Genomic DNA, 27,767 nt, shown 5'->3' with positions numbered 1-27,767 from the left:
GCTGTTCAAGATAACCACTTCCAGGCAAATGCAGGTGTTGCAAAAAGGTCAATATCTCCAGAATGGAACATGGTAAAATCAAAATGTATTTTTTTAATTGAAGTGGACAAGTTCAGCTTTCTTTTGATGTAGGCGTGTGATTCTCGCTATAAGAGAACATTTTACTGTGGGCCCCCGAACAAGGCCTTTGTGCAATGTTAAATGGCAGCAACATCCAAATAGGCCTGTTGAGATCTTCCAGCAATCAAAGTGTTAAGAGAACTATTATAATATACGGTATATATATATGGTAATTCACTTGATCTGATGTATATTTGCACAATGTACGTTTTCACTGCCTGCTTATACTGTAGGTTGAATTCTGAACAAGTCCTGTTAGTTCTTTCAAGGGTTATTTTAGACTCACACACACTCGCTCTCTCTCTCTCTCTCTCTCTCTCTCTCTCTCTCTCTCTCTCTCTCTCTCTCTCTCTCTCTCTCTCTCTCTCTCTCTCTCTCTCTCTCTCTCTCTGTGAGGCGATCAACTTTTCCTTCAATAAAACGTCTGATAAAAAAAAGTTTTTTTGCCATGCATTCTCTGAGAACCAAATGTACACTCTGCATCTAGCTAATGAGTTATTGTTGGAATCAATTTCTCAGCGCAGGTTTCCAACCCAAGGCTGAAAGGGTCAATAGACCTCATTAGGAGATGCGTCGATTATACATCCTTGCAGCTGTGTGTGTGTGTGCGTGCACACACGCATCCCCTTTTGACTTTTTCATTCTCATAGAACATACTTTAAATTGAACATTTTAAGTATTTGCCCATCGTAAACATATATTTATCATGAAAATCTATCACTTAATCAATTATGCATGTGTATAATTCTGTGTCACAATGTGAGTTTGTTTACCCTGGTCTGTAATTACAGTACATTCTGTGCCAGCTGTTTCATATACCTCGTCTCCACCTACTCTTCCTGTCTGTCTGTCCTCCATGTCGGTGTTCTGTCTGTGTTGTTTCATAACCCGCATAACCCGTCTTTGTTGTGAACGCGTGCTCATCAGTATTCAGGGAGACAGATAATACGCTCGCCTCATCTCCGGCTGTAATTGGCTCTGCCGGAGCGAGGGGTTGCATGCAACGCCATGCTAATTGCATGTTTTTAGCTGGGCTTAAACATGCTATGGCTACGATAGTGCCGACGTGGGCGGTACATATCACAGAGTATGCACACTACGCTTGCATTCAGCAATTACACCAGCGCACGCAGAGACGCAGACCTATGTATTCACGCGCGCACGTACGTGCGTACACACACACACATACACATACACACACACACACACACAGTTCCTCTTTCTCACTGGCGTTGTTTCTCTTACCATTCTACTTGCACTCACCAATCCATTACTTCTCATGTTACTTCAAGTCTAATGGCCTCTCGCTTTGGGGAAATGGAAATTGTGCAGTTTAGTCTGAACGGCTCAGTCTTTGAAATGTGTTTACTTCAGTTGGCTCTTGGTGTGTGTGTGTGTGTGTGTGTGTGTGTGTGTGTGTGTGTGTGTGTGTGTGTGTGTGTGTGTGTGTGTGTGTGTGTGTGTGTGTGTGTGTGTGTGTGTGTGTGTGTGTGTGTGTGTGTGTGTGTGTGTGTGTGTGTGTGTGTGTGTGTGTGTGTGTGTGTGTGTGTGTGTGTGTGTGTGTGTGTGTGTGTGTGTGTGTGTGTGTGTGTGCACATTGCACACTACAGTCCCTTTTCCTGTAGTGTCTCTTCTTGTCTAGATCTGTCTGTCTCATCTGTCCTATCTTATCTCCTGTCAGCTTGGTCTGGTGTTCCCCAGGAGCTGTCAGTGTGTGCCCATTCTTCATACTTCATCATGTGCGTGTGTGCGTGCATGCGCAAACATGTCACATCACTTTGCATGTGCCTGGCTTGCTGGCACTGCCTTTCCCTATCCTGTCAGTCACTTCCCTGGCACAGCATTGTTGCGGGGTCCAGGGCCATGGTGGGCGCAGAGGACATGGCACACAGCCACCAGCTAGCTAGGGGGGGGGGGGAGGGGGGGCAGTGGGACTGTCACTAACACACACGCACACATTCTCATTTAAATTCACTCTTCCTTATATGCTAAGTTGATAACAGACATTTACCATTTGGGATTTCAATCTTACGTTCCTCTGGCTAAGTCAAAACACACAAAAAAACAACAGGGAAAACTTTATGTGCATGCATGTTTATATATGCAGTCACCAGTACACACACACACACACACACACACACACACACCACCCATGCTCTGAACTCCCAACATTCTGTAGATAAACCTAGTGTTCAATAACAAGGCACGTTCTGGCTTCCCCCCCATGTTTAGACTGGGATTATCTTGCATCTCATTTTCCTCTCTCTCTCTCTCTGTCTCTCTCTCGCTCTCCCTCTCTCTCGCTCTCTCTCTCTCTCGCTCTCTCTCGCTCTCTCTCTCAATTCAATTCAATTCAATTCAAAGGAGCTTTATTGGCAGGAGAAAACGTACGTTTACATTGCCGAAGTGGAACGAGACAATCAAAATAAAACAATGTATTTACAAATTCTCTCTCTCTCTCTCTCTCTCTCTCTCTCTCTCTCTCTCTCTCTCTCTCTCTCTCTTGCTCTCTCTTTTTGTCCATCTCTCTAATTACATTAGGACCTCCTCTCCTCTCCGTCTGTGTGTTTGTGTCTCTCTGGCTAGTTATAAGGCCTAATATTGATGCCTGTACTCCATCGGGCAGATTGCCTTTGGCTGTGTGTGCATTGTGTCCTCCATCCAAACTGTCACTGTGGCTAATTTCATCACTGGGCTCACTTTGTGCTTTTATATGACGCGGGAACACAGGGCTGTGTGTGTGTGGGGGGGGGGGGGGGATGTACATCACCCTGAGGGGTAAAGAGGGGAGGGGGGTCAGCTGCAACAAATGTACACGCAAAAAACCCATAATGCAATAAAGTGTAGCGGAGTGGGGGATGCCAGCAGCATCATTTCACATTACAGGGCTAATGTAGGAGCTCTGTGGCTGGATGGATAGGAGCATAAAGGATGTACTAAAACCACTGTCTCTCTCTCTCTCTCTCTCTCTCTCTCTCTCTCTCTCTCTCTCTCTCTCTCTCTCTCTCTCTCTCTCTCTCTGCCTCCTCACTACTCCTGCTATTGTACGAGTGTAAAAAAGGAGGGGACTTTGTAGAAGAGAAAAAGGAAGCAGTGGAGGTGGTTTCTTTTCTGATACAGGCCCAACTCATTTCCTGGCCTGACTGTGCAGCATCTGGTTTATAGGGCTAATGGGATCACTGTTCCTCTGCTATCTGTCTAGCCTGAGTGACAGACACACACACACACACACACACACACACACATGCACAAAATCAATCATGTCTGCCTATTCCCGTCTGATTACATTCATCTAGATGTGTTGCAGGAGTCCTGACTGACAATTGACCAGAGCTTGAAGACTGTTACTAAACGCACGCACGCACGCATGCACGCACGCACGCACGCACGCACGCACGGCCGCACGCACACACACTGAAACTCACACCATTATGCTGGAGCCCATAGCAACCAATACAGTCACTTTAAGCCACTCACCCTGTACCAACTAAACTCCATTATGTCCATTAGCTTATCTTTAAAGAGAAAATGAAACTGAGAGATGTTGAGATGGACGGTTGAGAGAGAGAGAGAGCCTATCTGACTCCTGATGACACAGCCATACTGCCTATTGACTCATTAAGGTCCACAAAATGAGAAGTCTGCTCTGCCGGAAATATCGCGAAAAAAAGTTATGGACATTTGTGTATAGTTGTATACCATATCATAGACAACCAATATAAGGCAAAATTTCATCATAATTTAAGTAGCATGTGACTTGTCAAACTAGGGGGATTACATGGTTCTGAATCCATTCCAAGCATTAGTTTTGCACGAAAAACAGTCCTTGGCCTAAAAACGAGTGTTTTCCGTGCAAAACTAATGCTTGGAATGGATTCAGAATCATGAAAACCCCCTACATTTTTTTCGTGATATTTCCAGCAGAGCAGACCTCTCATTCTGTGGACCTTAATGACCAAATTAATAGAAGAAAATCACACCTGTGTGAAGTGAGCGGCGCTAATATATTAAAGTCTAACTCATGTTGATTAGGTGATGTAATGGTGATGTAAAACAAACAGTGGGCGTGTGTGTACCCCATGGTTACCACCATGTCACTTAACCACACCATGTCACTTAACCACACACACACACACACACACACACACACACAGACACACACACACAGATGGTAGGGTTACAATGTTTATTCTCAGCATCATAACCACACCACTGACGTTGGTCAAATGTGATCTTTGTCTTACTGACAGTCTCAATATTAGGTTAGTTATCCTCTGTTATGTGGACATGATGTTTATGCCATTCGTCTGTTTTCCACTTTCACATGTGTTCAATATGGTTGGGGAGGAGGTTCTCTTCTCTAAACTGAGCTCCATGCACCCAGGCTTATTTGACTTTTATTGCCATTTTATTTGGCGTTATTATGACGGCAACCCATACTGTGCAGTGACTCCCACAGCAGGTTTTAATCAACCAAGCTTGAACTCTGCCTGTGGACAGAGTGCCGTGTCATACTGAGACTGCTCTGCCCCCTTGTGGTTGAATGGAACCTGCAGCTGGCCAGCCTCCAGGCACAGACACAACGCCACTGAACTGAGTGTTTCATTATGGCCCTGTGCAATATATATTGTCAGTTTTCTCCTCCCAGGCAGGGGTTTTATTGGCTATTGTAAATACCATTGTGGAAACGTGTAGTATTGTTGACCAGACATGACACGTAATTTGGCAAGTGCTTTAGACCAGTCTAGCCTCTCTAGACCTATTATTCTGAGAGTGTACAAATTCCATAAATGAAGGGTCAATTTTGTTACATTTGTTACATGTGTGTAAGCTCTCTCTTCCCTGTGTAGTGAGCGTGATAAACAATTACACGTGTGTGCGTTTAGACATGTGTTACCTGTTAATGCATCACGTCACGCCATCGGATGCCAAATAACACTTTCCTCCCACATGCTGAACCACAGTTCACTGTCAGAACTGGTATGACATAATGGGAACGTGCAAGAGTTGTACATACATACACATTGTGTCACAGTGACATCTGTTGGCCATGTGTGGCATTGCAAGCATTTGTCCCCCCCTTGACAGGACATCATGTTCTTATGGCACTCAAAGAGTCCCTGAGTTCAGAATTGCTAAACTGTGTGGCAGAGCCGCAGAGCCAATGTGAACTGATATGAATCAATGTTTAATTATCCTGACAAAGCAAATGCAATGTTCCAGATACTAAACTCTCACTCTCTCTCTCTCCTTTCTCTCTCTCTCTCTCTCTCTCTCTCTCTCTCTCTCTCTCTCTCTCTCTCTCTTTCATTTCAGAAGGAGCTGAGCCTTCCAAGGAGGGGCAGTTTGTAAGTACCCATCATTCCTCCCTCTCCTTATCTCATGATGATGTGGGACGCCAGCTGTACTGGCTGTAGTTTTCCATCTCGAAATGGAACGGAGGCCTTGGAAGGAGTGCTGCAATGAACCATGCGTGCTGCTAGGTCTACATGTTTGTATGTCTGTACTGTGTGTACACATTCAGCGGACTCCACAGTGAGACTGATATCTGTACTGTGTACACATTCAGCGGACTCCACAGTGAGACTGATGTCTGTACTGTGTGTACACATTCAGCGGACTCCACAGTGAGACTGATGTCTGTACTGTGTGTACACATTCAGCGGACTCCACAGTGAGACTGATGTCTGTACTGTGTGTACACATTCAGCGGACTCAGTGAGATGGTGACTGATGGGGGATCGAAGGGCAATGTGTAGCACATTTCAACAATAGGGCTTTGCACGAAACATTGAAAGCATTAAGATGGAGTGCAAAATAAATACATTTAACTATCGTTTTAAAATTGTAATTAAGAGTTAAGTGAATAGAAAAAAAAGCACACCTGTGTGCCACCACCCCCCCCTCCTCTCTCTCTCATTAGCAGGCAACAGTGCAGCACTATCTCTCTCTCTCTGTTTCTGGCACACTTTTGCCCCTACTGGTACTCATAGTCACATAGGTGGTTAACACGGACATGCTGTTCCTTAGGGTGGTTGCACCACTCAATAACAATTCAATACAGTAATCGTGAAAAGTGAAATGAATCAAAAGCCTTCTGTAAAAGGAAAACATATATATAATATGGCTTAAGCTGAGCTGATTTGACTTGCCACTTCCCAGATTTCCAGCACACTTGTTTCCCCACTCATCCTACACTTATTTATAGTCACTGTCAGCACACTCATTTGTACTCATTCCCTGTCACTGTCACGCTGGTGTCGTCACATATGTCACCACACTCATTTGTAGTCACCGTGTGTTGCTGTGTCGTCACACTCATCACATTACTCGCTTGTACTGTAGTCACTGTCACACAGGTGGTGCCACACCCATTACATTCACTTGTAGTCCCTGTCACTTGTCACGCCGGTCCACAAGCTCACAGCGTGTTGTGCGTGTGGGAGTGTGTAGAGACACTGTAAACAACCATGTCTCCTCTGATACACGCCAGCCACTTCTTTTCAGCTGACACTAGTGAGGAGATTCACGGGAAGGGCGTAGCACTCGCAGAAGAACACATTATCTGACACAGTTCCTCTCCCTGCTGTACAACAGGTGCCCCAACCAACCTGTCGGAGTCACTAGTCTCAGAGTCACTAGTGCAGAGACTATTGACTCCATACGTCTGTTTTCTGACTCTGGGTCAGAGGTACCACGGCGAGGTATAAAAAGGAAAAAAACAAACACAAAAACATGCATGCACAGGTACGGAACGGTACGGTGCACACTGCACACGCTAGAACGCGTCCCCCTTACATTTAAAGATGCACCAAGTACCCAAATCCGTCGGTTACTTGCATAACAGGTTTACGTGGCCGCACCCCCCCCTAGATTCACGACTTGTCAAGTACCCAAATCATTTGCATGACAACAACAGGTTTACCTGTTGTGTTTACCTGAGCGTGGGGAACACAGTTGTATGGCTCCTTCTCTGGTGTTCTGTCTGCACGCAACAAGAAGAACAGATTGGTCCAAAGCTAGCCTCGGTACCCAGGCTTTTATTTACCTTCACATTCGGCTCAGTCCAAAGCAAACTTTTTAGTTTCGCTACTACTAAAGAAGTTTTATTATTTTAACTCTTTGTGTCTTCATGCCTGAAGAAGGCCGAAAGGCCGAAACGTTGCATATGACTCTTTAAATAAAGTTCTTGAACCAGCAAGTGGCAGTGTGCGGGTCTCTCCTCCTTCCTCAAAACGTTTGCTGTACTGCCAGGACCTATACGCACCTGCTATAAAACTGAACCGGGTGTGCGGAAGTCATCCCTTGAATAACTCTTTGTGTCTAAAACATGTACTTTTCATTAATCTAATTAACCGAAAAACTCAACAATGCAAATGCAAGTAGACTGGAATTACGTTTGAAACTTTTCTCACCACCTATGGTCATGAAGTGTGGGTCATGACCGAAAGAATAATGTCGCGAATACAAGCGGCCGAAATGAGTGGCTGGCATCTTCCTTAGAGAGTTGACTCTCACTGTCTGTGGGCTGTTGTGTGTGTTGTGTGCGCATGCACACAACGTGACCTCGTTAAAATGCCGTACCACCGGCATTACACCATTACACCACTGAAGATGTCTGAAGCCACAAAGAGGGCTCAAATATCGATGTGTCTTCCCTGTGCAGTCTGTTGCTATGGGTAGCAAGTTATACGTGTGCAGTTCAGTGGAGTGCATATCTCCACCAGAGAATCTCACGTAATCTAAAAATGATGTCATATTGATGTTCAAATGGAGTTCTGTGTGTGTGTGCGTGTGTGCACACACGTGCTGGCCGGCCATTCATTTCCCCACCCAGATTTTTCCTGCCATATGCAGAATTGAACCGGGAACCTTCCGCCAACAAGCACACTCCTTTAACCTTTAGGCCACAACGGCCACCATAGTTAATATCGAAAACGCAGTTGGAGATGCATGATAGAACACAGATCCTAAAGGTCTCTTATACCCAATGTAGTAGCCTACAGTATGTCACATTGCCAGTTTGTCACCTCTGCCCATGGATATTTCACCTTGGGTCATGCTTGAGTGACACTGGCACCTGCCTGGGACTGCGCGCGCACACACACACACACACACACACACACACACACACACACACACACACACACACGGACACGGACACGGACACACACACGGACACACAGCAATGTGGGTACAAAATATATTTGTTTGACTTATTGTACGATGAACACTCATCACCACCGTCACATCTTTTTACAGGATGTATGGGTGAATAAACCCTGAGCCTTCCGTAAGGGCTTATTCACAACAGCTGGCAGCAACGTGGATGAATGATGTAGGCGCCTAGTATGATGACCAACAAGATTGTATCATTATATACATACAGTACTGTAATGGCACAGCCAGCAGGGGTACAGTGTATACATAACTCAACCACCAGTCCTTGTCATGGTATTGAGAGTGCTCGCTGACAGGGTTAAAGGCTAAAGGACAAAGTTGAAAGGTCTTTCAGTTTGTTTGTGTGTCCGTGTCCCAGAGCAGCTGAGTATCCCACTGTTGACTTGAGGGATGCAAAGCTATTTATACCAGTGTGCGCGCTTGTGTGTGTGTGTGTGTGTGTGTGTGTGTGTGTGTGTGTGTGTGTGTGTGTGTGTGTGTGTGTGTGTGTGTGTGTGTGTGTGTGTGTGTGTGTGTGTGTGTGTGTGTGTGTGTGTGTGTGTGTGTGTGTGTGTGTGTGTGTGTGTGTGTGTGTGTGTGTGTGTGTGTGTGTGTGTGTGTGTGTGTGAGCATGTTTGTGCGTTAGTGTGTAGGTTTTCTGTGGGCAAGGAAGCTCACTTGAAATCACACTTTGCTGAGAATAACAATCACACTCGTGTGAGTGAGGGGCGCCTGGTAATGTTGAAATTAAGCATCATTTTGACTTTTATAAGCCTGCACATATGTGGAAAAGTCACTTTCATTCATTGCAGATTCACTGCCACAATATACGTTACATGAGAGAGACATGCATACGAGACATGAATGCAGAGTGTTATTGGATAAAACGACAATCAGTCACACGATTTATATATTTATATTGGCTCACGTCGTCGCGTCAGTGCCCTAAACAAACATTAAAAGTCCTTAGAGCTGGCTGCCATTCGATTTTTGTTAAAAGTGCTTTAAACAAACATTAAAAGTCAATAGACTTGGCTGCCATATGACATAATTTCAAAAGCCAGGCATTGGAGGGACTCAAAAAACAAATCAAAATGATGACCACCTCATACTCCTGATGGCTCACATTAGGATTACAGAGTTGTAGTGTCCACCAGGTTGACCATGACAAGACACTGTAACACATGCAGTAGGTTAGATAGACATCTGAACAGTATGTACCGGAGATGTACCGACCCTGATACTGTACATGGTGAGAGTGTCTGTCCACCTGGGAACACGTCTCTGGCTTATCAAACATAGCTGAATGCATTCTAACCAGCCTGGCGATTTGTAATACAACCCCTATGGATCTTTGAAGAGTAAACCCAGAACCTTATTACATATCATGGAAACTTTAGAATGAAGTGCGACAGCTCCGATGACAATCCCATTTTAGAGATTGTCACAAATAATTACTTTTTTTTTATAGATAAAGAATAAACAAACACAAACGGAACTTAAATATGTTGCCCGAAATACTGTCGGCAGGTTGTAAGTATTTAGAAATGGAGACATATCGGTTGCATTATGGCCGACATATCAGCCCGATTGTGTGTCTCTTTCTTTAGTTCTGTTTTTCTGCCATGAAAGCGAGGTATGTACTGTATGTTACTTTCCTTGGTGGTCATTTTGTCCACCATGTTCATTTCTGTCCCCAATCCCCATTATCAGTTTTTTCAAAGTTGTTCTTTTTAATTTAGCTGTTTACGCTTCTCACCCCTTTGCAGATGTTTGTACTTATTGTTAAAAAAAACAACAAACAAAACAAACAAGTAAACAAAAAGTGTAGAATACGTGTCATATGTCGCTGTATTCTTGTAGTCAAAAAGAGCCACTCATCTTTCCCCCGTCTTTCTCTACCTCTCTGTGTTTAACTCTCTTTCTTAACGTTTTCGGTGCTATCTACGTTTATAAACGTAGCTAGGCTATCGGTACCTACTGGTGCTAACTACGCGTATGTTCGTAGACAACCGTATACTCCATATATGAAAGCAGCGACCGGCCTGGGCCGTGGCTCAGCGGTCCAGGCACCTTGGCTGGTAATCCAGTCTGGCAGTGTGCCGCGGGTTCGACTCCCGATCCTGACGGCCTTTACTGCATGTCACCCCCCCATCTCTCTCCCCATTTCCTGTCAGCCTACTGTCCCTCCATAAAAATATAAAATAAAGGCGAAAGCTACAAAAAAAAAAAAAGTAAAAAGAAAATGAAAGCAGCGACCGTCAATAAATTTACCTTTTAGCATTGCTCCGGTTAGTATTCTCCATATGCAGACTGCGGCCATCTTACCATATAAGTTAATGGCAAGGTTCTATCCTCAAAGTGTTTGTTTCATAAAAATCCACTGTAGACATGTTATGAGCTACTTTGTGCCCTTGCTGGTGATTATTTTTTTTAAGTGCTGGAGTTTGGAAATGCTCGTTAGATATCACTCAAAGTCAACTGCCCTGTGTACCACCTGTTTTGAATTAGTACATAATGCAAGAGGCAGCAGGACATTGCTTTACTGAAAACGAGTGCTTTACTGAAAACGAGTGCTTCCGAACTCTGATGGAAACATGGCCGCGGTCTGCAAATGGTCAATAGAGAGCCTCCGTCCCCACCAGCTATGGGATTTTTAAATCCAGCTCCATTGAGCCTCCATTATAACATGATTTTCAAAGCGCTGTATGCTGTGTGCTCATAACAAAAGCCACCACCTCCCTGAATAACCCGGAAAGGAAACAAGGATCGTACAGTTAGAGCGGACGCGTGGCATTCCTTAGGTGTGCTTATGCTGCCACCTAGCGGCAGCAATAAAGTTAAGGCCTTTTCAGATGGGGAGTGACTGACGTGCCTTGGTAATTCATTTTCAATGAGAGGCGGGCGATTTATTTTGGACGCGTGGAGAAGTTGAGGGGCGTTGACATTGTCGCGTACGTGCTCGTTTGTGCACGCACCCGCGGTCGACTAGACCTGGATTATGGTGAGCTTTTATTTCACGCCTCTCATAAGCAGACACGTCACTGCGGCCTCGCGCCCCTCGCTCCACGTCTGAAATGGCCTTTATCTTTTTCTGTACATTCCCTCTTCGTCTGTTATGCATTACTGTCAAAATGTCACGAGTAAAGAGTTGGACAGCAGCCACAGTCTACCTCTTGAAAGAGAGTTGTTTCTATCTCTACCATATCTCTTCCCAGTCCTTTGAAGACAAAGAGCCTTCATCAGCTCAGAGCCATATGGGGTGGGGCTGGTGTGTGTCAGTAAGTGAGCGTGCATGTATGAAGGTGTTTTCTTAATGTTTTACCATTCCAAAATCAATATTATGTACAGTTTATGCACTGTGTGTGTCCACAGTGTTAGTGTTTCCCTTCTAATGTCTATCATGCATGGAGGACAGCGTACCCACGTTGGTGTGTAATGAAGTTATTGTGTCCTGCGTCAGCTCAGTAATCACTCAAGCTCATCAGAGAACTTGTTCGTTCGTGCGTGCGTGCGTGCGTGCGTGTGTGTGAATATGTCATGTGTAATGCTACCCAGGCTACCAACTCGCCCTGTGCCCTCACTGATCCACTCCATTGTCTGTGAGTTGGCTATCAGGTATGTGAACTGCATTTAGCTCAGCTGTGATCAGAGGGCTGCTGATGTCCCCATGCAGCCTTCCTGGAAAAGAGAATAGAGGGGGGATGAAGGATATAGAGGGGGGATGAAGGATAGTGGGGGACTGAGAGAGAGACGACAGCTGAACCTCTTACAGGATCTTGTGATACTCTGTGTGTGCGTGTGCACGCACGCACAAGATACAGGTTTGTCTATTACGTCAGGCTGGCCATTGACAGTCCTGTGTATGAAGTTATCAAGAGCAAGGCTCAGGAGGCTTGCTCACTATCCGCATCTCCTCTCCCTCCCTCTCTGTCTCTCCCTCCCCCTCTCCCTCTCCCTCCCTCCCTCCTTCCTTCTCTCCTCCTCCTGGCTATTGGAGAGGCCGAGTCACAACACCAGTTGACAGTGGACAGAGCTGATTTGACTGAGATTTCCAGGAGGCAAGGGGAGAAACTCGGGTGACTTAACCCAGGGATAGAGCTGTGTTCCTAAGGACGCATGGCTATGATTTATTTTGGACCTTGCTGAACTGAGGAACTTTTTGACTTGTTGAACTCTGTGGGAGTCCTACTACTTGGAGCTTAACAGTTGGAATATTCATTTGTGTACCATTTCTCTGAAGACGGCAAGTTATTATTCAGTACTGAGAGGAGGAATCGGGGCAAATGAGCCTTTACAGTAGCAGCTGTTTTCCTCTTAACTTTGAAGCTTTTCCTGGTGGATTATTCAGAAGTGCTAAAAGCGAAAACAGGACGGTTGCAGTTTTATTTTCGCTGAGCACACTGGCACTCGAGTTGAAATTTGACAGTTGGAATACGAGTTCGTACTCATGCACTTAGTTGTTATACCTTAGCTAAGTGTGTGTGTGTGTGTGTGTGTGTGTGTGTGTGTGACTGTGTGTGACTGTGTGTGTGTGTGACTGTGTGTGTGAGCTTTCTCCAGGCAGTGAGGGTGAGACATTCCTACTCTCTTTTGTGACTCAGCAAGTCCCTGCTTGTCAGTGAGAGAACACTGTAACCTAGATAGATACCTAACATTGCAACGTGTGAGTGAGTTTAGCTAACAGCAGGTCCTGGGGTAACTTATCAAAATTCAGCAATACTCACATTGAGTTGAAATGAGTGACACACCTCTGCTGTTTCACCCCTACTATTAGCTAGTGGACATATCTGTGCATGTTTGGTACTGTCCAGAGGCTGAGCGGGCCCATTGGCCGGCCTGGCTTTGATGACAGGTGAGCCGGCACATTCCACCGGATCAGTAAAGATTACCCTCCCACTGCACGCCCTGGGAGACAGCATGAAGCAAAGGAGAGAGAGAGCAGGGGCTCTTAATCTACGACTCCAGTAAGAGAGTGTGTGGACTCTGTGTGTGAGAGAGAGAATTTGTTTGTTAGCCACTTTAACCACAGAGAATCCATATTTTGGGGAAAACTTTAGCAGAAAATAGCAGATTTACAAGCTCACAATGCGTAGAGAGTGAGAGAACGGCATTGCTTGTCATTGGGCTTTAACTATTGATAATGTTATAAGTGATTATTCTGTTGATTACTACTTTGATTAATGGTTATTGATAGTAACGCAATTTAAAAAAGGACTTTAATCGACTACATTGATTTGTCTGATTTTCCACGTAAGACCTATTTTGTACTTTGTTGTACAATGGTGTTGCGTAAAAGCTCATCGCATCGTTAAAACGTGAGCTTGTAGATCAGCTATTTTATCTATTTTAGAAAATCTATTATTTTATTAAAACATATTTATTCTATCTACCTATCTACCTTAACCCATTTAGACCTGGTGTAACCTATAGGTTGTTTACCTTAAATGCCGGCTACACCCTCTGTGTCTCAGATAGCAACATCATTTAAAAAACAAGAAGAATAATACGAATTTGAAAGTTTTCAGAAAACCTTAGGTTAGGTTTTAGGAGGCGTTTTTAGAATCGGCCTCAGGTCTAAATGGGTTAAATAATTGATTGAATTGTTTAACTACTACTAGCCATACATGTTCTCATTCACATAGACCACCCACAACACTATGCCCTTTGTCCCATTTCCTAAAGCCTTCTACTGTATGTTTTAGTTACAAGGCATGCAGCTAGTATAAGCCACTCTGCCAGTCAGTCAGTCTGTCTGTCCGATATATTTAAGTGCAAACTGAGTGCTGTTTTCAAGTGAACAGCCAATAAAGCATAAGGTGATCTGTGCAGGGAGAGAGAGAGGGATCACGAGGCCAGTGCAGAGGTCAAGCTCATCTTTCACCAACGCACATCATGCATCGCACACTCAGACTCATAACCCAGTCACAGAAACAAACCATGGTCAGCGGAAACCGCAGACACAGAGAGAAAGACGAGAAGGAAGTTCTTCATCAGCTCAGCAAGCTAGAAATACCATGCCATTGGTCTTTCCCCTCCACTCTGTATTACACATACTGTTGACATAATATATACAGTATAATCTCTTTCCCTGATCTGCAATGGGCTGCAAGTTAATAGAGAGAGACACACGTCTCACACACACACACACACACACACACACACACACACACACACACACACACACACACACACACACATACACACACACACAGCCCAAGACCCCCAGCAGCAGGTGGTGTCACCCATTTTGTCCTTCTCAGTGGGGAGCCGGTATGTAGAGATTAGCCCCGTATGGACCCCTAACCAGCTTGACGAACTCTGGTCTGCCCTGCCAATCCTGTGCTATCTTCAAACATACAGGAATAGGCCTGGGCTTGAGTCAGGAACACCATGGAAAGCAAAACGCAGAACACAGTGGGGTACTGTAGATTGTGGCACAGATTGCAAACAGCTTAGATTTCGGCGAGCAGTGGAATGCACTGAGCAGTTTTCAGTGTGGCTGCAGCTGTACAATCAGCCAGCAACAAATGAATAATATTATAGACTAATCATCTGGGATTTTAATTAGATTCAATGACTTGAAGTTGCAGTAGCCTCTTGCTACTTCCTTCCTTGTCTAACAGTCTGGTGCCAGACTGTCTTCACTTGCCAACAGTGAAATGGAGTGTTTTAGAGATGACAGCCAAGGAAGCTAGTAAACTACTACAGCAATTTAATTTGTTTAATGGCTGCACTCAGTGTGGTCAGTTTTAGGCTTGTATGTGTTTGTTTACTTATTCAGAAGCCAGGCTTACTGTCTGGATCTGTCACTCATCTCTCACTTCCCTCCACCTGGCTTTAATCTATTCCTCCATCGGCCCATTTCTTCTGCACCGTGGGACACCTGATTAGCTCTGTGAGGTCGCTCCAAAACTCCCACAATGCAACTTGGCTGCCCAACTGCACTAACTGTGCAGCCAGGGTATATCTGCTATCTACCTACTGCCAGGGGACCGAGACACAGACACACAGAGTAAACACCTAGACACAGACACAGAGTAAACACCTACTGTGAGGGGACTGAGACACAGACACACAGAGTAAACACCTAGCAGGCTGGAAGTCAGACTGACAGACACACACATACATGCACGCACGCACACGCACGCACATACACACACACACACACAGGCGAGTTGAAAATTAATTAAATAGGACTTCTCTCAAGATTCGAATTTCTGTTTTTCTTTTTAGTTATGCCCGTATCACAAAACACCTGCCCATAATGCAGTGCCTCGTGTTCTCCATCTCTCTCTCTCTTCATTAATCTTGCTCTCGTGTCTGCTCTTGAGAAATGTCATTTCTCTGTTGTAGTTGAAATCATGTTTCACTACCCAAAACCTTCTAGTCACTTCAAGACTGCATTATTGCCTTGTCACCAGCACAGGTGTGCGCACGCACACACACACACACACACACACACACACACACACACACACACACACACAGTCACGCACACACGGACATACCCTTGCAAATACACCTGTAGTTGCCCTGGTTCAGTGGTCCTCTCTCACACCCCCCCTCCCTCCCTTCACCTCCCCATCCTCATCCCATCCTTTTCGGCAGAATCTGGTCGCCAACTCAGCTGCGTTGCCACGGCAACAGCAGCCTCCTTCAGCACCTGCTGTCTCCCACCTCCTTTCATCCCTCCGTCATCCAGCCCCCCTTGGTCCTCCTCTCCTCCTACTCTCTCTCCTCCTCTCCCTCCCTCTGTTCATCCGACGGTCCTCTCTCCGCCCCGGTCCGCCAGGGAGGCAACCCCTTCATCTGGAGGTAAGAGTGTGTGTGTTTGTGTGTGTGTGTGTGTGTGTGTGTGTGTGTGTGTGTGTGTGTGTGTGTGTGTGTCTGCGTGTGCGTGCGCGTGTGCGCGCGCCCTTCACTTAGTTCACTGATCTTCCATTGAGTAGTTAAGCAACCCAGCAAGCATTGTGATGATTTTGTAGAAATGCTGTCTTTTTAGCTACTGTGACTTTGGCCTTTACTGGAAGGAACACATACAACTGAAAGGCCATCATACAATGGCAAACCGTAAGGTGCGTGCCTGTGCATGCACATTGCACATGCACGTGTTTGTGTTGTTGATATTATTCCCAGGACAAGGTACTCGTTTTGGGGTTGTTAGATGACACTAATTATTTTGTCTTGGCCTGTGTGGCCTGGCCTGTACGCATGCCTTTTTCTGTGTCCTTTTAAACAATCAATTCAACCAATCATGTCAACTCGTTTCTCTTATTGAGCTTTTTAAATTACTTCCTGCTGTGGCGTTTCCATCTTGAAGGTCTTTCCTTCATGTCTCATTCCACTTTGTATGCTCTTAAAGCCCCTCCATTCCAGCACATATCCCCAGCACACTGGTGACTTGCTTTTGGTATAACTACAGAAGCCTGACTGAAGGCTGGGGACAACGTTGCCTTCAGGAGATCTACTGTGTCACATCAGCGTTAGTCAGGGGCCTGAAAAGCTTTAAATTCCATTAGCTGCTGCTACATTTTCCCATGTCTGCACGCAGTCAGAGTTAACATGGTAATGCTGTCAAGCGTTACTTGAGCAAGTTCATGTTAGCACTGCACGCTGTTGAGAGAGCATGGGGAAAGGTGTAGGCCGCTCATCAGAGAATGAGGCCCACCTGATACAGTAGGCAGCTGGTAGGATAGTACAACCCGTCTGTGATGAGCTGTCTGTGTACTGGAAGGCACCGCCTGTCTTTACTGTATATATTGTACAGACGTTGAGGACCTGGAAAGGCTCTTACATGGCTTAAAGTTCTCAGTCGCCAGGTCTGATCTGGAATCCATAGAGGCCAGCATGTCTCTCTTTTCTTTTTTTTTTTTCTACTTTTTTTTTCCTTTTTTTTAACTTTTGTGCCTTTATTGATAGTTACAGTGAAGACGGACAGGAAAGAGGGGGATAGAGAAGGGAAGCAGCAAAGGTCGTCATGAAAAGGACTCGAACACGTGACGCACTGTCAGGTCAGAGCCTACAGTTTGTGCCATGCACCTTGACCGCTAGGCCAGCGGGTGCTCCAGTATGTCTGTCTCTTGGCTAAGGGTATTTGAATTGGTCAACTAGAAATAGAATACAAGTTCAGAACCATTAAAGGTTTTCTGTAACTGGTTGACAGAATGTAGAACAGAGAGACAATAGTTGTGCTACTGCTAATTGTGCTAATTTTCAGTTGTGACATTGTTTTTGCTTTAATCCCTGGATCTTGTGTACAGTACTTGCCTACAGAGGCATGTATAATCTTTCACGAGTTATAGACACCAAAAACTACCAAAAACAAAACATCAAAAGACCATAGTCTGATTTATATCGCTGATGCAAGGTAAAGTACAGACAGATCCCCCATAAAATGGTGTAGCAGCTTTGGAAGGAAAGTATTGGATCACTATATAAAAGTAATAATAAAACGGCAGCCCTTGCGTCATGTCACTGAAGCCTATTTCACCATCTATCATCCTGGGTGTGACGACGTGATCCTCATGAATGATGGATGAGCTGTCAGCTGGTGAAGTTGGGACGTATCGACTGATTGGTGAAATGCCACTTCTGCTTTTCAAATGGAACTTAAAGGGATTTTTCACTTTCAAAAAACCTTTTGGTCATTTCATCGTCTACTCAGGCTTATGTGAACACCCCAGACAGTTTTTAAGTTGCTTGATTCAGTATATAGATATTTGATATTTATTTTAGCTGCCACGCCCCCCTTCCTATACGAACCCATTGTAACTTCAAACTCTATTTTAACCATGATAGATTCATCGAAAACACCCAACCTTTTTTCTGGTGACTGATAGAGGGACAGACGTGAGGGGGCCGTGGTTTTTCATTTACTGTTTTCATTTATTTTTAATATATGTTTAAGGATAAGAATAAGGACTCCGGACTCCTGAGAGGAGGCCGAATGAGACTAAAGATCCAAATAAATATATTAAAAATAAATAAACAGTAAATGAAAAACCAAAAGTTTGAAGTTACAATGGGTTTGTATAGGAAGGGGGCGTGGCAGCTACAATTAATATCAAATATCTAAATATTGAATCAAGCAAATTAAAAACTGTCTGGGATGTTCACATAAGCCTGAGTAGACGATGAAATGACCGAATAACGATTCCCCCCCCCAAGTCCGTATATATATACGGATGTCGACGCTAGGTGGCTTTTAAAGTGAACGCGTATGCTGGCATTGGGAACTGGGGTTTATGCTAACAGCTAGCTGTAGAGATATAGCGTTAAAGTGAAATATCCCGGCTTTAACCCATTCAAACCGGGAAAACGTCGATTTTAACGTTAGCTATTCAAAAACAGCAGATATACAAGCTTCCATCGTGTCACTTCGAGCCACGCTGCGAGCTTGTAGAACTGCTATTTATTTTTAATTGTGTAAATCTTTGAATATATATACATTTTTAAAACCCATTGGGCTTAAAACAGCCATACAGCCGTCAAGTGGCTATGGCCGAATTTAGCCCAAGGAATGTTTTTCGTGCAAAACTAATGCTTGGAATGGATTCAGAATCATGAAAACCCCCTAGTTTGACATGTCACATGATGCTACATAATGACATTTAAAAAAATGTGCCTTTATATATGTTGTTAACACTTTCTCACAGCCGAGATCTGTTGTTTCAGGTGGACATGTGTAGTAACTGCATACTAGCAAAATCTACAGTGTTTCCCACTGAGCAACCTACAACCACTCTGTTTTATGTAGCAGGGACATAGTCTGTGGCTTCAGAGCTTCACATACCAGTTGCAATGCCAGCCCGGTCCCAAATGTTCCACGCAATCTAATTAGCTGCTCTAATGCTTTTTATTCGAATGCACAAACAAGGAAATGCCAACGACAGACCCAGACATCACAGGCAGTCATGGGAGTGACTATTTCTGTTGTACATTATGTTCAGTTATTAACCATTGAGTCTGACACTATGAGGGTAAGATATACTGTACGTGCTATGGATTAACCCATTCTGACCTGAGATCAGATTCTAAAAATGTTCTTCTACATCCTGACAGTTTTCTGAAAAAGCTATGTTTCTATGTCAGTCGTTCTTCGATTTTTCAAAAATAGCAGACCTACAAGCTCGTAGCGCGCCACTCGGTGGCACGCTACGAGCTTGTAGATCTGCTATTTTTCAATAGCTAAATCATAACATCATGCTAACACCAAAATGGATTAATATACTGATTCATCGTGGCTCCTAGACTTTGACATGTCCTATCGAGGAGATCAGATTAGCCAAGTCATCTTCTTTTTTAAGTCTCTTCTAAAAAAAGAACATCCTGAATGGCTGCTAAAAGCAACTGAAACGTTCAGCTAAGCCACAATTCCTCCCTGGCGTTAAAGCTACAATGAGCGTTTTATATGTACTGTCTCTCTCCCGACAGGCAGAGAGTTAATTGTTAATTGTACTGCAATAAAGATGGCGGCGCATCTAGTGTCCTGTCCAGACCCCCATCTGCTTCAAACAACTTTATTGACATTGCCAACCAGCTGGTCTAAATCTTGCAATAGAATAGTAGGGAGACCATCTCCCACCACTGCAGATAGTGGTATTGTACTGACTTACTCTGCCATACATATTGTTTAAAATAAATCACAGATTGTAACGTTAAATGTCTTAAAAGTTAAGTGTGTGTGTGCGTGTGCGTGTGCGTGTGCGCGTGCGTGTGTGTGTGTGTGTGTGTGTGTGTGTGTGTGCGTGGGTCTCTCTCTCTCTCTCGTCTCTTTTTCTCCCCCCTAGCTTCTTTCTCTCCTGTCATACTCTCCGTCTTGTCTTGTGCTCAGCTTGTATTATTTCTCACACCTTATTAGCATCAGTAAAGTACTCCCTGCAGAGAGAGAGTAGAGAAGAAAAAGTGTCTCTTCTTAAAAGAAAAGAGGGGGCACTGCTGAGCAAGAAGAGTGGGGAATTAAGAGGGGAGGAGAGAGAGAGAGAGAGAGAGGGAGGGAAGGAAGGAGAAGAGAGCACACACACAAACAGAGCAGCAGTAGCCGCTGTGACAGGTGGAAGGCAGGGTCTGTTGGCTAACGTTAGCCTCTCCGCTGCATCTATATCTGTGACTGTGTGTGTGCATGTGTGTGTGTGTACATGTAAGTTATGAATGTGGATCCGCTGTGTTAGAGTATAGTTTAGCATGTCTGACTCCTTCTGGACTGTGCTCTCCAATTTCTCGCTGCCTGAGAGAAGCATGCTACGCCGCTCTAAGAGGTACACACTCTCTCTCTCTCGCTCTCTCTCTCTCTCTCTCTCTCTCTGCATTTGTCTTTTTTTAGCCGTCCATTCTTGATCTTCATTGCTGTCATTCTGGCAGCCTGTCATTTTGGCAACTATCCTAACCCTAGCTGTATTGCTGATTCAAAGATGAAGGTCATATTGCCGGTTGTCTTGTGATGGATACATGAATGAGAGCCATGCTGTGTGTTTCTGCCCGTGGGGGGGGCGTGACTCTCACTGCTGCTGGCATGCTACCTAGAAGCATCGTGTACATTTGATTTAATTCCATTTGGGATATCTGTAACTTGTGAGCAAAGGTTTGACATCATGCATGCCATGTGGCCTCTTCTCTGTCTGTCCCTCAGCTTACCAGTCTGATTCTCTCTCTCGCTGTCTCTCTCTCTCTCTCTCTCTCTCTCTCTCTCTGTCCTGCTGTCTCTCCCATGGTAATAATGTCAATGGCAGAAGTGGCTCCGCTGCTCAGACAGGAAAGAGACAGGGCTGTGCTTTGTACCCGTTTGAACCAGCAATTTTCTCCCACCCACGTAATAACAGGGGCTACTGACAGTCTGACACACACACACACACACACACACACACACACACACACACGACTAGACAATACACACAATGACATTGCCTACCCCCGATTTTACTGACCCTGCCCCCTGCTCTGTTGCCGTGGCATTTTTGTCACGTAGATTTTATACTACACTGAAAACTACGAGTGTTAGTTTAACTCTGACCCTTATGGACGGTTCCATTTGTTCAACTCTCAGTTGCTGTGGATGAACACCCAGGGGTTTGTGGTGTAAGGAAAGGGACTCTTGCATAGCAACTGGGTTGGGCTGTGTATGGGACTGAAGCATGTCTAGCCTTCACTATTATGATTTAGAACAGTGATCTACCGCAGTGGTTCTCAACGTGAGGACCCCAGGGGTCCTTGAGGGATCAGTTAAATAATAATGGCTGACAGACACAGGTACAGAGTTCAATTACCAGGGTTTCACAGTGTAGATTGGGGTCCCAATCATAAAATATAATTCCTATCCAACGGGGAGGTCCTGGAAATGAGAAAGGTTGACAATCACTTCTCCACCAACACAGAACACATGACATACAATACATGTATAGCACTGTCTTAACCTCCTGCTATGCCGGCCCATAACAGTTGACAACAAAACAACCTTGTCTGCATGTTGACTCACTGCCGTCATGTCATGTCTTCAGTGAATCATGGGCTAATGTGTAACGAGACACACAGGGTTTTGCTGGCTAGTGACACTATTACGCTATTTTGCGTTTCTTGTTGCGCCAGATAGATAGATGGAGATAGACATTGTATTAATCCTGGGGGAAATGCTGTTGTCATAGCAGCACAGCAGTATGGAAGAAACAGAGATACAGTTAACAGGTGCAGAGAAGTAGTAACACTAATAACAACAAGATAACAAAATGGTCTAAAAGACAGTATAAAGATGACTTAACATCTGACTTGGCCTGTTAATAAAGTATTAAATCAAACAAACAGACACACCTCAAACTTTGAAAACTGCCATTTTAACTGCATCATAATATTTCTATAAAATAGACATACCATAACAGTTATGGTATGTCTATTTTATGGCATAACTACACACTACAAGTGTCAAATCACCAATCACCTGTGTATATAGGCCACAGATAGGTGGACAAGAAGGTAAGATTTGCAACATCAACAAAAAAAATAGCAAATAGTATCAACAAAAAATTACAAAATAGTATAGACTTTGTGACCAAGGGACTGACCTGGACCCCGGCCCTGGCCTACTGTACGTGCAATTAATTTACAGTAGGAATATATGCACTGATGTGGAACAGAAGGGACTCATCGATCTCGATAGTTGGAAACTCTGCTCCAAAAACAAAAGCTGTCTTTATTTTGATTCAGACCACTTCTCCGTCTCCAGGTGCTATTGGCCTTGAGAGATCAGTGGATAACAAGGAGAGCATGCAGACGCACGCACGCACGTGCATGCGCACACACACGCGCACACACACGCACACACAATATCTTTCACTGTGTCCGTCCGTCCAACAGACACACGCGCACACACATTGATTTCCTGTGCTGGCTGCAACCCTCAGACCAACAAGACTATATTGAGTGGACTGGGGAAATGAGTTTAAGTAGAGATCCTTATCCACATAGACTCTCACCACATCCTTCCTCATATGTCTATATATATCTTTGGGCAAGGTGATACGGTTTGATGGGCCGTCGTCATGGCTGTTTGCTCATCACTGCTTCCCTTTATCTCTCCCGGCAACAGCAGTGCCACTGCCGCGTGCGTGCGTGCGTGCGTGCGTGCGTGTGTGCGTGCGTGCGTGCGTGCGTATGCGCGTGTGTGTGTTACCATCAGTGGTTGTATTTTACATATCGCTTTGTAATTTCATTTCGGAGGAGATGTTTGTGTTGCAGTGAGTCTACACGCGCAAACACACACACACACACACACACACACACACACACACACACACACACACACACACACACACACACAGAAAAGAGCTCAGATGGCAACGCCCCCCTCCCCTGTAGTGGATGAGAAGATAGAAAAACAAGGGTTTGATTACTGCCCACTCCTCTCTATATGGGCTTACTCTTCATATCGGTCATTTCTAGCCCAAGTGTCAGACTTTGCATGCAAAAACATGATGCCTCAGTATATAAACGTGATGCCTCAATATATAAACGTGATGCCTCAGTATATAAACGTGATGCCTCAGTATATAAACGTGATGCCTCAGTATATAAACGTGATGCCTCAGTATATAAACGTGATGCCTCAGTATATAAACGGAATGCAAAGAAAGGTCACCTTTAGTGAAGTTTATTCTTTTTCATCCTGTAGTTTCTGCATTGACATTTTCTTTTTTTCTCCTAAAATAGTGATAACATTTTAGACTGTTACTGTTACTGACCTACAAGCTCACAACGAGTCAGCGAGTGCCGCGCTACGAGCTTAAAGATCTGCTATCTTTGAAAAATCGTGAAAATGTGGCACAAATCTTTGAATATATATTCTTTCAGAGCGAACATTTTTAACTCAAATCTTTGCTTCCGGGGGGGTCCCTGGAACAACATATTTTCAGATGGGGGTCGGCGGCCAATTACAATTAATACATTTTTAGGGTCCTTGACATGAAATAGTTTGAGAACCACTGATATAGAAACATAGTTTTTTCAGAAAACTGTCTGATTCAGGAGCCTTTAAAAAATAAATCGGCCTAAATGGTTCAACAAAGCTCGCTCCATTTTAGGCACTTTCATAGACAAAGAAGATGGTGGTTATAAGGGGGGGGCAGAGCAGTCTGCTTACGAGGCTGCACCCTCTCCTTGCGGCCCCCTGCTGTGTCCTTGCTTTCTCACACGCATGTTAAGAGTCCTGCTTACAGGGAGATAATGAACATGGAGCCTGGGCAACAATACCTGTAAGTGACGTGCACGCCGGGAGCAGCGGTCTTTGCCACTTTGCCAGGAACCCAATGGGGGGGGGGGGGGTGTGTGTGATTGTTGACTCTCCGTCTTGTATAATATATCATTGCTGTCGGGAATAAACCTCTTTTCTCCATATTATTCAAATGTTTTGCTTGAACATTCCTACTACAGCATCACACAAAAGCGTCCAAAGTAGCAGATCCACAAGCTCAAAACCTGCGGTGCCCTTTTAGCTCATACTGTAGATCTGCTCATATTATGACTCATGTCATGAGGCTTCCACCCGACAGAGACACTGATTGATTGATTAAAGTATTTACCGGTATTAACAGATTGAAGAATTACAGTACATTTCAAGCACAACTCGAAACAAAACTGTCAACTTTGGACAACACCATAAAGCATTACACGTGTTTACATTAGGGTCCACCATGTTCAATTCATCATAACATTTACACAGACGTACAGATATACACCGCTATAGCCAAAAACAGGAAATCATCATATAGGAGGTAAAAAGGGGAAAAAAACAAAAAAAGGAGTGGGTGGGGGATTCAGATTTTACGGGGGCCAGTTTCGAATTGCAGCCGTCCGTAGGTGCCCTTTGAGACGATATAATATATCCTTGCTAAGACATACAGTAACCAGGGTGCCACTTTAATGCACGCGTGCGCGCGTGTGTGTGTGTGTGTGTGTGTGTGTGTGTGTGTGTGTGTGTGTGAGAGAACATGTGCACGTGTTTGCTTGTGCGTTCATGCGTGTCCAATTAATGCAAATTAATGCTCAATGTAGCTTCCTTTTTCATATATTCACCCAACAGTACGCACAGCACCTGTGTGTGTGTGTGTGTGTGTGTGTGTGTGCGTGTGTGTGTGCGTGTGCGTGTGTGCGTGCTGTTAATTGGCTCCTTACATCCTCTGGCTGTGATTATGCTGCGGTGGCCAGTCATAAACATGGCAGTGTGTGGCGAGGAGATTAGGACTGTAATCACTGGTAGGATCAAGTCATCACGTTGACATCTACATCCAACATCAGTCCCACTGGTATGCTGCTTCTGGTTGGCTGCTTCTGTGGGATGCATTTTGTTCGGATACATTTTGTTCTGTGGGATACATTTTTATCAATAGCAAGTCACAATGTGTTGTGAGCTTGTAGAGAGTGGGTATGTTTTGCTATCTGTCGTACAACAAAGTAAGTACCCTATTGGCCTGAATATAAGACAGGGTTGTATTATAATCAGGGACTAGACTATTTGATATTCAATGTTCTTTTTCCACAAATGAGTCTTGAAAAATGGTCATACAACAGTCTGTAAGATGCAACTTGTAATGTTGACATTTTGTTTATTTTAGTAATGTTTGTGAACAGGTGATTTTAAAGTTGGCACAGTCCAGCATGCCCAGATTGTTAGTGGATCCCTGTCAGAAGTGCGTGTGTGCGCGTGTGCGTAATGGCTATCCCAAGTCTCCTGCCATCTGTTGAGATGTGCAACATTGGCAGTGTGAGCCTAGCGTGTGGTCTGCACAGTCCCACACCTGTTTGAAAGATGAGATGCCATGTTGGATCAGAGTGATGCTCTGTCTTCAGTGAATTGCCCCATCTGTATCGCACGCACGCACGCACGCACGCACGCACGCACGCACGCACACACACACACACACACACACAGTTCTCACTTCAGTTTTATTAAAAACATATAAAGGCTGCCTTTTGAATTCTAGGCCTAGATGTCACAGGGGGCCTGAGATATCCAAGGGCATGTGTGCGCACGCACACACGCCATTTCACCATCCAATTATGTTAACTCTCAAAGCTGTCTGCGCTTTTAACCCTGCATCTGTTCATGGGGCCAAGGACATACGTACCGTATGCAGAACCTTTTGAACCCTGTGCGAAAGAGAACGACAGTAGAAGAGCAATGGCGTAAGGCAAAGGCAAAAGGAGATGGTTAAACCAGATGAGTAACAGTCAGGCAAAGGCCTCTGTTCACCTCGAAGACCCCCAAATTGATATTTAATTAGCGACAGACCGCCATCTGAAAATGTGTTGTGCTAGGTACCCACAGAAGAGAAGATTTGTGTTACAACTACACAAAGTGACAGGCTGTGAGCTTGTATACAGTATGTGCTATTTTTGAATAGCCAACACGGATGCTTTTCCTGTTTGAATGGGTTAAGCTTTAAAGTCCCCAGCAGTCACCCCTCCACCACCAGCACAGAACAGAGCTCTATTCATTCTGCATGCCACAGAATCAACTACTGTCACATAACAGGTTTACAGGTGTGGAGAAGTGGGTGTCAGTGTCTGTTCTGAACGAACATGGAATTACATATTAGTTTTATTGTGTTTCACAATGTGAACACAATCAATTATTGGTGCGGTCGGGGGTATTGATTGATGATAACACACACACAAACAGGTGTGAGCTGGAAATCTTTCTCTTTCTATTGAACTCAGTTCAACCTTTTGGGCTCTTCTCAGTCCCCCAGTTCTCCATGGGACACCTCCTTTGAGTCTATTTCAGTCTCCAATCTACCCAAGGAAGTTATCTTTACAGACAGCGTTCCTATCAGAGGCTTAATGTCAGTCGTACTGAGTTGGCTGGTTCACCAGCCAACTCTGACTCTGTATCATATCGTCTCTGTCAGGTGGAAACCTCATATGTTCAAAACAGTTACTTTTCAGTATATTCAAATTCTAAAATAGCAAAAGTAGCAGATCGACAAGCTCAAAGCATGTCACTTTGTGTCGTGTTTTGAGCTTGTAGATCTGCTACTTTTGATTTTTTTGTCTGGCCCTGTAGTATGGCCAAGTAGGACATTAATTTGTGAAAAAACACAAAGTAAAAATACGGAGAAAAGAGGTTTCTGCCCGACCGCAACGATATATCTTTTCCCCCCTGAAGTGTATGTCTCAGTAGTGTCCGGTCGGTGTCCCAGTCCTTCTCCTTAGGTATTAAAGGTACTTCTTCTCAAAATATTACTCTTTTTTTTAATTCAAGCTGGAATTGGATTATTTCAACCTTATGCAGTCAAACAGTGGCTTTACTTATTTTTCAAGGTTTAGGGCTGAGGTTGGCCCTCTGCTCACGCAGGATATAGACAGAGCCAGCCGGTCATAGTGTCTACTGGGGCTTTAGGGCCGCTGTAACAATGGTGCAGGTCTTAGGTTTTATTCAACACAATAACAGGCGATGCAATATTCAATTATGAATTCAGACCACAGCTGAGCTAACCCTGCGAGTCTGCTGCCAGATACTCATTGTTCTGTTTTCTCCTGTCTGGTCGAGGTCTCTCTGTTTGGGTTTCTCTTTCCCAGGCTATTACAGCGTTCCTTCCCTTTCATCTTCCTTGGGCCAGCTGTCTGGTCCGTGTGTTTTTTAAGAGTAGGTGTCAGGTGTAGCTATTGGATCAGCATTCCTGTGGGTCACAACAACACCACGCAGTACTAAGGAAGGTCAGAGAGACGGAAAGGCATGGTGAAGACGGCACGACCGAAGGAGAGGGGATGAGAAGAGGAGAGAGCATGTTTTAAGGGCTTGTCTGAGGAGAGGCAGAGTGGCGGGTAATGAAGAGGGAGTCGGAGATATAAGAATGGGAGGAGAGGTGAAGAGGACTAAAGCACAAGAGTGAATAGCAGGGTATTGTGAATGGGAGAGTTCTGCTACTGTCTGTATTTAACTGTTCCTTTCTCTCTCTATCTCTGTCAGAACACGCTATGTTCTATTCCAGGGGTTCTCA

The 27,767-nt window shown here is 44.6% G+C and overlaps 1 protein-coding gene across 8 annotated transcripts in view; it reads left to right on the top strand.

Annotated features, from left to right (window-relative positions):
- mast2 (microtubule associated serine/threonine kinase 2) overlaps positions 1 to 27,767 on the top strand; it is a 197,673-nt gene that overhangs the window by 108,115 nt on the left and 61,791 nt on the right. For 7 of the 8 annotated variants that reach the window (XM_079506003.1, XM_079506005.1, XM_079506001.1 and 4 more), the window contains one exon: positions 5,437 to 5,468. In XM_079506003.1, coding sequence (XP_079362129.1) covers positions 5,437 to 5,468 — 32 coding nt within the window. The remainder of the gene's footprint in view (positions 1 to 5,436; positions 5,469 to 27,767) is intronic. The other variant, XM_079505999.1, reaches the window with a different exon arrangement.

The sequence above is a fragment of the Electrona antarctica genome, assembly GCF_951216825.1.
Source record: "Electrona antarctica genome assembly, chromosome: 7".
NCBI classification, from domain to species: Eukaryota; Metazoa; Chordata; class Actinopteri; order Myctophiformes; family Myctophidae; genus Electrona; species Electrona antarctica.
The sequence above is the reverse complement of the archived record's forward strand: the minus strand, read 5'-3'. Positions and strand labels throughout refer to the sequence as shown.